This window comes from Anser brachyrhynchus (assembly GCF_964034855.1).
Source record: "Anser brachyrhynchus genome assembly, chromosome: Z".
NCBI lineage: Eukaryota > Metazoa > Chordata > Aves > Anseriformes > Anatidae > Anser > Anser brachyrhynchus.
The window spans coordinates 16389876-16402511 of NC_137697.1; the positions used below are offsets into that span (position 1 = coordinate 16389876).

The 12636-nt window shown below is 37.8% G+C and overlaps 1 protein-coding gene across 1 annotated transcript in view; it reads left to right on the forward strand.

The window, feature by feature from the left end:
• The window catches only part of NDUFAF2 (NADH:ubiquinone oxidoreductase complex assembly factor 2), a 60073-nt gene that overhangs the window by 42565 nt on the left and 4872 nt on the right, over nucleotides 1-12636 (forward strand). Inside the window, exon 3 of the mRNA XM_080574109.1 lies at nucleotides 4467-4507. Coding sequence (XP_080430235.1) covers nucleotides 4467-4507 — 41 coding nt within the window. The remainder of the gene's footprint in view (nucleotides 1-4466; nucleotides 4508-12636) is intronic.

Genomic DNA, 12636 nt, shown 5'->3' on the forward strand with positions numbered 1-12636 from the left:
TTTTTTTTTTTCCCCCCCGGTAACATTTAGTGATTAATGGGAGTCTTAATTTGCATGCTCACTTTTACGCTTATTACAGTGTGTTATATGCCAGTAGGAGTTTTAAAGTTCAATGAAAATCTCATGCATACCAATGAGAATGCAAATGAGCACTGATGAAAGAATGTTAGGGTCGCAAGGTAGGAAACATCTAACTATCTTGCTTAATTAACTTAAAAATTTCTTTTAGACAGAAGTCGCCTTACAATGTGTACAGAATGTAGGAAATGCTGTCCAGATAACATTAGAAGCAGCAATGTAATTAGTTTGAAAATAGAGGCAATCAATTCATTTTGCTAAAGCATTGTAGGGGCTAGGGGTCAGGGAAGCATGTTTTGGTTGCAGTCAGTACGTACATGCAACCTTCATTGCTTCACCTTGTTTAAAACATCATGGCTGACAATGCAAGAGAACATTTTGTTCTGTTGATGTAGAGGATGAGAGTGTTCATGTGGAAATACCTTCCATCTGTAAGTGTCACTGGACATTAATTAAGTGTGCATGCATATGTGTGTTCAAATAACATGTAATAAAGCACACACCTGCCTTGTTTCCATCAACAAATAGGTATAAATCTGTTTACTAGTTTAAACCTCTGTTGACCAGAAGTGTAATGGAGAGCATAAAGAAAGCCGGGAAAGCTACATACTGACTATCCACCTCTAAATTATATATCCTGGCAGTATTTTTAAAAGAGAGAGTGAAGTGTGTTAATTTCAAGTTATCGTTCTGTTGGATTTTGTTAAGACTGGTGCTAGATTAGTAAGGTATCACCGATGATACAGTTTTTAAACATACATTCTTTTTTTGTTACCATGAATTTCTTATGCCTAAGTTACAAAGGGTTGGTGTCCAGTATTTTGCAACTCTATGTTGGATGCTGAAAATATTATTGATACTATAGAAAAATTGGAAGGCTTTTTTAAACTTTTATTTGAAGTAGAACCACCAGAAAACTGTTGGGGATTAACTATATTAAAATCCCCCAGATCTTCTCCCTAAAGACTGATGAAGAGTAGTCAGGTAAGTGCTTTTTAGAAAAAAAAAATAATTAATTCAATTATAAATTGAAATAGAAAAGATTGATAAAACTATTTGAAACTTAAACAGAATATACTGAAATACACCCAATTCAGATGATGTTTTTCTTGCCTTTTCTTGCCTTTAATCTTGTAATGTATCCTGAGCTGTGCTTTGTGTAAAATATTTCTGAATTGGATTTTCACAGAGGGAATATTATATATTAAAGCTAACTAACTTCATCTTATGGCTATAAAGAGATTTTAGTGATTTTTGTTACCATATTTCTCCCTCAGCTCCCCAGCAGTGGAGGAATTTTTCATTAAATGGTGATTTTCTAATGCAGCTCATTAGAGATGCTAAAATGAGTTTACCTATAGGAAAATGGTCGCTCATCTTTGAGTTTTATTTTTAAGTTTTATTTAGAATTGAGGTGAAAAAGGTTTGTAATCCTGATGTTTGTTAAAAAGAAGGAAGGTTGATAGCACCTATATAGTGTGTAGTTAAATGTTTATTATAGCTGGGAAGAAAAATAGCATGGTAACTATATAAATTTTTTGTGTATTTAAATAAATACAGGATAATTATGGGTATGGTTGATGAGAAATATACCTAAGCTGAGGATTGTTTTGTTGCTTTTGAGCATGGGTTCTAATTGAGATGTATTAATGAACGAAAACAAGTTGCATAATGCTCCTTCTTCAGAGGTTTTATTCACAGAACTTGTTACAGTATATTACTCTTCACTGTTCTGTTTGTGGCTTGTTAAACTCAGGCAGATAATTAAAAGATAATATCATTTAACAGAAGCATTCCATTCATCTGAAAATCATTAATGAAACAACCAACTAAAAGTCTCATCCACCAGTAAAACAAAATCTATTGTAGTGACTATATATCAGCAAGATTTTCTAACTGCAGCTTAATTTTTGTAGGATTGCAAATTTTAAGAATCACTAGTTGTAATCTAGTTGTTAAAATGCAGCTATGAATATACTGGCATTGTAAGAAAATACTGGCAGTTTGAACAACATTAAGCAGTTTTTAGATGCTGAGAGCTGTGGAATTGAAACCAGTAGTATTATAACAAATTACCTCCATACAACTGAGAAATGACACATGTGAATGAAGGAGGATGATACTTTGTTGAAAGTAATCCCTTAAATTTAGAAGGCTTAATAATTCATTTTTCACCAGACATTTTGAACTACTACTTTTCCAATTTTCTCCAACTGTGCATCTTTTATTGGTTAGTCTCCGGTAGACATACTTCACTATACTTGATATTTCTAGCACTTTCTTGCTTTTCTGTATGTGGTTAGAACTGTTGCTAAGTATGAGCAAAGATGACTTCTGGCAGGAGGAAAGGCTTGTGTGCTACGATTTTCTCTAATAACATTGTTGATCCTTTTACAAAGAGTGTCTGCAAGGCTGTCAGCTGAGAAACGTCAGTCTCCATCACGCCAATTTAGGCTCTGGTCTTGCCAGATTTTATATTTGGAAATTCTAATAAAATTGAAAGGCTTGAAAGTGCTACAGATACATACAATTTTTTTTCTAACTCTGTAGAATTTAATGAAGTCGTATGGTTGCATTTGTATTATCATAATGGGCTTTTTTTTGCTTTCCAGTAACATAAAACTTCTGCAGAAAGGCTGATGTTGACTGTTCAGTAATCACTTACTTCCCCACATTGGCATATTTGGGTCTAATCTTTGTTAGTATCAAAAGACTACTGAGAAGAGCTGTCACGTAGTGGTGTTTGTAAGATGTTTCTGAAAATGTCATCTGATAGACAAGAAACAAAAGTAAGACCTTGTTTCATATCATTAAAGATATTTCATTGTTAACCTTTAATTAAGGCTGTTGGCCTTGCCACTTTTTCTAAGCTATGTAATGGCATTTTGCCTCCTTTAATTCCATTCTGATATTAATTGGAAGCTATTTCTCCTAAAACCAGTTTCATAATGTTGCTGAAGCAGAATAGCATTAGACTTTTATCGTATGGGTAATTACACTTTCAGTAGCTGGGTGAAATAATGACTCCATGCAGCTCGTAGTGTTTTGGACTTGCTGCCTGACCCATTCCCAGTTCCCCCCAGCACCTGGCATAAATGGCATTGGAAAATTAAAATTTGAAATAGTTCCTTCTTAAAGCATTTCTGAAACTTCAAAGGCAGTGTCAAGTCAGACCGGGAATTTGATTGTGGGATAACAAAATGTCATTTTTGCTCTAATTTTGAAGCACAGTAACAAGCATCTAAATCTTAATTATTCAAACCTACAAAAGAACATTTTGCTATTTCTCTGCACTTGGAACTGGCATTCCTTATGTTTGTCCTTCTGCTCATTAGTAGCCACTTGCATTCTCCTACTCATTCATCTGAAAAATACAAGCAGAAAAAAACAAGTGTCTACAAAATATGCAAACTGGCACTTAGCAATTCTGTGGATTTTAACTGTTGTGAGAAAATGCTACAGCAGTGGTACTTTTAAAGAGATGGATATTGACTTGGTCACAGTCAGGGAATGTGTTTCTCTGATAACATCTGTAATAGAGTTGGGGCTCTCTATAATAACTCATTGACCGAATGAAGCAAGATTGGACACGGTGCTGCTTTTCCATCTGTAGCGGATCCCCTTGGATTGCTGCATCTGATCAGCTCCACACTGACTTTAAGTTTGTGGTGGGAGTGGGCATACATCTATTGACTTTGGTTCATGATGGAAAACCAAAATCACAGGACAACCAGCATTGACACTGCTTCAGTTCCTCCGCTGTCCTTTCCAGCATGAATTTACAGAGATGGAGGGGGTGTGCCTTCCTTCCCTGTGTTACAGTACCTCCTCCTTGATGCAGCATGTAATCCTGTGCATCCATCTGACATGATGCAACCAGGGCTCATGCAGGTTTCGGTCTGTATCTTGCATCCTTGTAAAGGAACTCCAGGCAGCACTAATGTCAATAAGAGGTTTTCAGGCTTTAACAATGCCTGGGGCATATACAGGAATCCTTTTTCTCCTGAGTGGTCTAAAGCTTTTCATACTTTTTAGTAGTCATCTTGTCATCTTCTCAGGGTGAAGCTCTGCTTTGTATAGCAAGCTCAACAAAAGGCTGGGCCTTGAGCCCTGCTTAAGCCCTGTTTCGGCAGTCTGGGTGGTATGTGAACTGTGCTTAAGCTCTCATAATAGGAGTGCCTTTTTTCCCTTCTGTGAAGACTGAGAGTATTGACATGGGAAATAACATCCTGGAACTTTATACTTTGGGAAATTATATTATGGCTTGCTAGGTTGTGGCAAGTTTTTGTATAAATATTTACTTTCTGTTAAAAAGTCATTATCATTTTGAGTTGTAATACTGGCTGTGGTCTTCAATATAATCAATTGGATTTTTATTTCCTTTGCAGCTTGGATAAGAAAAAAAAGAAAGGATCCACCAACCATTGAAGTAAGAGATGAATTGTCTTTATGTTTTCAATTGTTGTAGTTAAACTACGATAATACATTTAAAGTGAGTTTACCTGTACAGTGATTTGTCACTTTATGGAGAGAATTTAGTGCATTGCTTGCCTAATTTGTGAAATTTAGATGTCTATCTCTTAGGACAAAAAAGAAAAAGAAATGGGAATAAATACTTCAATGTCTTTAGTTGTTTCTCTTATCTGCGTGAAATAAGAGTCTTTAAGATAATCATGGTCACACAAGAATTTCTTTAATCAGGTGAATTCTCAAATTACTGCTGTGAATTTTTAAAACAGGTCCTCTACGTATTAATAGTTTTGTTTTTTTTCAAGGTAGTTGACATGAAACTGTGGGTTTCAAATTCAGTTGCCAGTGTATTCATCAGTACAAGAAAATAAAATGTATTAACATTTTACAGTGCTAACAAGATGAGGAAGTAACAGCAATGACTTCTTCCATAAGTGGTTTCTAGTGGAACAACACGGTGAAATATCCCACCATCTTTCACGCTGATGAGTTTGTAAAGAGTGGAATGAGTTTAACTGTTGATCTGTGTACGCACACACATGCACTCCTTACCCTTGACTTGCTTTACAAGTTAAGTGCCAGCTAGAGTGATTGAGTAGATGAAGCATGGGTTACTATAGAAGACTGAAACTGACACCCAGAGGGGCAGGTTCTTGGCTTGCATCAGTAGAAATAAACTGCATTGAATGCAGTGAAGCTACGCTGGCATGCTCTGGCCAAGGGCTTGGCCACGTAGGTCTTCTAAAGCGCACTGGTTGTGAAAAGTTGTCCTGCCTACCTGTATGTTAGTACGAACTTGGAAAGCTTGTCCATTGATGTTTACAAGCCATAGCTCACAGAAGTGAGCCTCCCACACAACTTCAAGCTTTTCAACGTTTATCTCTGCCTCTTTTTCCCATTTGCCACTGAGGTTTTAGAGACAATAAGGGTTATAATACACTCATGAATGGAAGAAAATTAAGTAAAATTTCTCCTCAGAGCTTTTTAGGACCTGAAACAAACGAACACACTTTGTATTAACCTTCAGAGAAGTAGTGTTTTGTTGTTTAAACTTAACTTTTTTTCCTCCTGCCTTCTAATCCTAGTTATCTGTGCAGAAGGGATACTTCAGTAGGTGTTCTGTCTAAGCTTGGGGCTGACCTCCTTATAATTAGTTGTGGCTCATGCTAATGGTATACATATAACTTTTATTGTTGAACATATCACCTCAAGTGATACTTGAAGACATGGGGTGTTGCATGTCTTCTGTTCTGTCACTTTCAAAAGCCAGACTGCCCTAATTAGGCTAATATGAACCTGGCACAGAGAACATGGACAGCCCTGGTTTTAGAATTGGGGCAATAAAGCTCCTTCTGGCACTGGAGCTGTTCATTCTGTGTCCAAAGGGAGTCTCTGCTGATGAGAGCACTGTGGATCAATGGTGTTCTGAATATTTTAGCTTCCAGAAAAAGCAGTTTATGGAGGATTAGACATTATTGTGAACAGTGGTGCATTCAGAGTAACAGGACTGCTTATACCTTCAGTTTCATAAGGTAATAGATCTGAAAAATTATTTAGCAGCTAGGTACTTTACCTGCAGGGCACTGCATTGACCTTATCAGAGCAGAAGTGATATACCAGGAATTTGAAAGGTAGTTACGTTTTCTTTGGAGTAATCTCTAAAGTGCTTTTTTTTCTCTCCTGTGTAAGAAAAGCTAGTTCAAATATACGCATATTAAAAATTCTTGTTAATTTGAAAATATTATAGTCACATTTTAAATGTGATATGCAGCTTGATTTTTTTCTGTAATATTATGGGGGTGATGAGCATGTTCTATTTTTTTTCTGATTTGAAACCTATATATCATGATATAATAATACTGGTGAAGCACATACTTACAAACATTACTGTTTGGCACACATATGTAGGGCTGAATGGCTTTAGTGTTTTAGGTACATAAACTTTACTGGCTGCTATTCTGTGTTATATTCCCATTTTGACAGTAATGCTGATATGGTAAACTGCTGTTTGACAGCTAGGGAACCAGGGAATATTTCTGACCGTGTTTCTTGTTGAAACCCTGTATAACAAATCTCCTTGTTCTTTCATATATTTCTCACGGGGCTAGACTATTTCTGAAAAGGAATGCAAAGCCCACAAATCTTGTATTTTGTGCCTTAATGACATTTTATTGTCAACATCATATTGTAACACCACAAAACAGCATTACAGTTCCTGAAACATAAGTTTCTGCAATTGTGCCAATATTCCTACCTTTGGAGTCTGTATTAACACTTTTATGATTATTTTCCATTTTTTTCCACTGTCCATTGTGCATCTTTTTTTTAATATCAAATTTGACATGTGTTAAGCTTTATTAAAATTTCTGTTCCTTTTCTTTATTCTGTTTGTCTACCATCCCCCTTTAGTGTGTTTTTTGTTTGTTTCTTTGTTTTTGTATTTGTTAGGCTTATCTTTTATTTACCCCCAGCTCCCCACATCTAACCTTCACGGAGTTGTAGAGAGCAGTAAGGTCTCCCCTTCACCTCCTCTTCCCCAGACTAAACAACCCCAGTGCCCTCAGCCGCTCCCCATAGGACTTGTGTTCCAGGCCCTTCACCAGCTTCATGGCCCTTCTCTGGACACGCTCCAGGGCCTCGATGTCCTTCTTGTGGTGAGGGGCCCAAAGCTGAACACAGGACTCGAGGTGCGGCCTCACCAGAGCAGAGTACAGGGGGACGATCACCTCCCTGGTCCTGCTGGCTGCACTGTTCCTGATACAAGCCAGGGTGCCGTTGGTCTTCTTGGCCACCAGGGCACACTGCTGGCTCATGTTCAGGCGAGCATCAATCAGCACCCCCAGATCCTTTTCCCCTGCAGAGTTTTCCAGCCACTCTGCCCCAAGCCTGTAGCGCTGCATGGGGTTGTTGTGGCCAAAGTGCAGGACCCAGCACTTAGCCATGTTGAACCTCATCCCCTTGGCCTCTGCCCATAGACCCATCCTGTCCAGGTCCCTCTGCAGAGCCTACCCTCCAGCAGATTGACACTTCCCCCCACCTTGGTGTTGTTTGCAAACTTACTGAAGTGAGAATGAATGTGAGTTGTCCTTACTTACACTGGTCAACACAGTGACCTTATGACAGCAGCTAAGGCTATTAGACACTGTTCTTAAGGCTTGGTAATATTTTGTAATCAGGCCATTCTTTTTTCCAGAAATACCTAACATCTTTTTTGTCATTATAAAACATGAATTTTCATGTAGAAGAAATGGCTTCACATCTTCTCTTTAGATTGTAATTTTCCTTATGGAAGAATACTGCAGTGACTTCACCAGACAACTTGTTCAGTGTTGAGTGTACCACATGCATACTGTTTCTTTCTTTCATATCCCCAATTGCAATTCCCCCACTATTTTTGGAGGACAGTCTTTTGGAGCAGGACTTTCATGCTCTGGGCTAATCATAACCCAAGAATACTGCTTATTGCCTTGGTTATTTCTAATCTGACCACCAATAGAAGCCACAGCAAGCTTCTGGGACACTGGAAGCAGTTGCTTGCCTTTTGATATTATTACAGATTGAAATATGCCAAATCTCATTCTCAGTTATGATGAGGGTGAAAACTTCTCAAGTGAATGCATATCAGGTTGTTTCTTATCTTATGTTTAAGCTTACCCTGTTCCTATGGTGATTAGGGTGTCCATTTTGATAGAAAACTTTGCATCACATCTGTACCCTGTGTAAGCATGTGTGTGCATGCACATATATACACATACTGCTTTATAATATGTGAGAATCTGAGCTTGTATATGCATATTTTTGCATAGTTATATCATTCTGTCACCTGTCCCTTTACATATATTGTGTATGATCATAATATGGTTGTCTGAAAATAAATTGTCTTTACATTTGTTCCTGTGCAGCTCTAAATCATATTTTAAACAATTTAACAAGTGATAAATAATTGGAGTATCACATTTCCTTACTGTCTGTATAGGAAAATAGACAGATGTAGCCTTTGGGGGGAAAACAGGAAATCTTTCTTGCCTAGAGAAGTTTTTAAATAAATGAAAATATTTAAAGACTACAAATACTAAAATATTTTTAATCAAATCCTATTTTGTGGAAGCAGATTTGATAATTTATCCCTTTATATTGACTTCTGTTTACCTGCAAAGCATTCATGTCTGAAATTATTACTAAAAGTTGTCTTCAGATATAGCACTTGTTTTATAGGAGTGATGTTTCATCAAAGGAAATTATTTATTATAATTATAAGGAGCAGCTGAGGTCACTGGGCCTGAGGTCACTGGGCCTGTTCAGCCTGGAGAAGAGGAGGCTGAGGGGGGACCTCATCGCAGTCTACACCTTCCTTGCGGGGGGCAGTGGAGAGGCAGGTGACCTATTCTCCATAAACACCAGTGATGGGACCTGCAGGAGTCGTATCATCAAAATTGGTTTAGATATCTTGTATCTAAGACATGTTGAGTTTTCAGCTTCTAAACTGGAGATAAAGAATTAAGAGAGATTTTTAAGGGTGAAGCAAACCTTAAAAATATCAGGCATCTAGTGAGGTTTTTTAATCTTTTCTGTGCATAACTTCCATTTGGTTTCTTTAATATTTCTGATTTCAGTGTGCACTGGAGTTGTAGAGGCTTTTAGAGAATCCTGATGTCTGCAACACAAAGTACCTGAATGTATTGAGAAATTTAAGCCTTATTTTTTGCCCACAACAGACCTTGCAGCTACACACTACTCCTGACAATGTCCTGAGGTTCAAAAGCATCAGAGTAGCTTGGCATTGTTTATGACCTCATTGGTAGAACGGAGATAGAAATAAGGTTACAGGCAATCTTGGGGTGCCAGAGAATGTATGAACTAAAACCACATAAAAGGTTCTCATGGCAGTTCCTAGAGAAATTGTTATGGGCAGGAATGTGGTTCGTTTCTGAACCTGCCAGTATGATAGCCTGCAATTGCCAGATGCCTACCTATAGTAAAACTACTCTGTGAACACACATCTTTATACTTGAAGACACTGCACTGTAACTTAGGTGCTGCTTTCTTTGGTGTCCATACAGGGCTGCATAGCTAGAGGTATGCCCAGTTGAAATCAAAACCTCACTGTTGCTTTGTATGCAGGTAATATATGGTAATATTGGTATATATGTGGTAATATGCATGCATATATGGTAATATTTCACGGGAGGTAAGATAAAATTGCCTGTTTTTTTAACTAGTGCCAAGAGCTTGGAAATAGTTTGAAATAAGAAGTACCATAGTGAAGGAGTGCTCTTCTCATGCATTATATACTTGTTACACAGTAATAAAACTCTGTAGCTTCTGAATTGCGTAGTTTTATAATGGATGAAATGTTGAGAGGGAGAGAAGGGAGGAAAAATGTACTTCAGTGACTTGTAATAAGCACCAGGTTTCAATGGTTGTCCCTCCCTGTCCATCCTCCAGCCCCAGTAATTGCACTGAAATTGCGTTCTGTTTGGTTGCCACAGCGCATACCCGCTTTTCCCATTTGTTTGATCATAAGAATTATTTATTTGAGAGATGGTATGCTGTAAACTAGTTTCAATCATGGAGATTCATTTATACAGAATTCACCTTCCTTTAACCAGAATGGGGCACAGTTTAGAAAAATTCATTGTTTGACACTGTTTGGATTGCACATTATAGTTTGCTTTTATCTTCTTTCAGATGCTTCAGTTGAGAAGTTTCAAAATAAGAGCTCTGACATTGTACATTCTTACTCAGAGAATAGGCTTTAGCAAATGAGTATTTTATTCCTGAAGCCACAAGAAAGCTGTGGAATATGATTTATAGTTCTGGGAAATGCTGTTAAAAAAGCAAAGGGATAAACAGCTCTTCTGAGCAAAATACTTTCCACCATTATTGTCAGGGATCACAACCATGATTGAAAATTTGGGACGTATTCAAATGATTTGACTTGCACTAAATAGTATTTTACGTAGTAAATTGTGCACGATCCCAGACAGGATTATTACTTAGTGTGAAAGGGCATTTTACTTGACAATATAGAGCTGAGCTACAAAGCCTAAATTAAAGCGAGTGTTCAGAGAAGTTGCTGGGGGTGGGATTTGAAGAAGACATTATCTTTTACAGTTTTTCCTCTTATTCATTTTAACTTTGATTTCAAGTTCAAAACATAGGTGCTTGTCAACATCCGCAGAAGATTATTGAGGTCCCCATACTTCCCACTTGCCCATGTTGCAGATCCCAAAGCTGTATGGGAGAGAGCTGCTGCCACTCTGCTGCTCCTGTCAGTGTGGGTGGGAGTGCATGGAGGATTGATTGGCTCTGTCTCGTAATTCACTGTCAGCACAGCTGAATGGGGGTGGAGGGAAAAGTAACGTGTACCAGGAAGAGGGCTGGTACAGATTGCATCATGCATGAAGTAAGGGGAAAGCAAGCACCAAACTGGGACTGACTCACAGCTATAGTTCTTGTCTGCTCTGTAGGCAGCAAGGCTGTGTGCTGCTGCCCTTTATTCCTGGCAGACTGCACTGGTGCCAGGCTAGTTTGTGATTTTTGCTGCTTTTACATAGTTTCAGATGTGGTCTTGAACATCTCTGTGGTTCTGTACAGAAATCTTTGCTGTATTGCAAAAATAAGTCAGAAGCAAACCCCTTCTGACTCCAGGTGTTTTCAACACATTTTACATTCCAGGATCTGTGCCTTTCTTCTTTCTTTTCCCTCTCATTACAACATTCTTGCCAAATGTGTGTACCACACTGTAGTGCCCTAGAAACTCCTTCAGCCCATGCCAGTTATTCTGTAGCTCAGGAAGAACAATTCAGTAATTCAGTAATAGCTACCATTGCTTCTGCGTAGGTTTGATTTACACAAAAATTGCTGTGAGTTAGCATTAGTATTTAACAGATTTAACTTGGTAGTAAATACGGCACTGCGTTTAAAACTAAATACTGGGCTATTATTAAAGCATCTACTTGTAACTAATATATTGGTTTAACACACACTGTTTGTGGAGTGCTTTAAACCTTCATTGCAAGTTTTGTGCTGTTACTGATTAAAACCAAAGAGCTTGCGCACTTCTCATTTGCAGCATCAGGAGCACTGTTTTCACAAGGCACAAACAGCATTCAGCTTAAGTAAACTTTAACAGATAAACCTAAGGAATTACCTTTCCTTTACAGAATAGTGGGAGTGAAAGTTTGTCTTGCCAAAAAGCATGCAGTGCCATTACAGGTCTGTTTCTGCATCTGCATATGTTCAAGGGGTTGCTGCTGGTTGTAAGTAAAAGTAAGTGTTTTGAAACAGCAGCTATGCTCGTTCAGTAATTCGTTTGAGTAGTTTATCTGATTTACATTCAAAGGTAAAAAAACCTGTTGTACAAAACCTAGACAATGAAAGATGCCATAAATTGTCATGTATCCTACCAAGATAATTCTGGTCGGTTTAGTTTTGAGTTATGTAGGGAGCATCCTTCTTAAAAAATAAGATCTATTGTACAGAACTCAATCTGTATTTTAATGTTGCAACTAGTCAGATATTTGAAGAAACAAAACAAAACTAAATAAAGCAAATCTTGGATTGATTTGACTAATACCAATTGTTGATTGACCAGAGATATTTAGAATATCTCTTTAGAATTAGTAACCAGCTGGCTCAGTGTTTCATTTAAATTAGTATTTTAAAAAAGCCAGATAAGTCTTTCTTTCTAGTTTAAACTGCTCTTCTGTTTTTTCCATGCACTGACACAGCCCTTCATTTACCACATCATTTGTTATTCCCGGCCTGGTGCTGCTGAGCTCATGCTCAGATGCTGAGTTAACAAGACCTGTCCTTGGGTCAGAACATGCAGTGCTTCCCAGTGACAAGGTCATCTCTTGCCTCCTAGTCTTGAAATATGGTATAACATCCCATTATTTTGTCTTGCCTATTTAACGTGTGGAACTGGAAAAGGGAGTTTAGTGAACCAGTTTGGCAATACTACAGAAGCAGATGATTTGACATGACATCTAGCACTTTGCTGGACATTTGTTTATTTTGTCAGTAAAGAAAACAGTCTGACATTTTAAATTGTCTCACAATCAACTTTTTGAATATTGTTTCAAA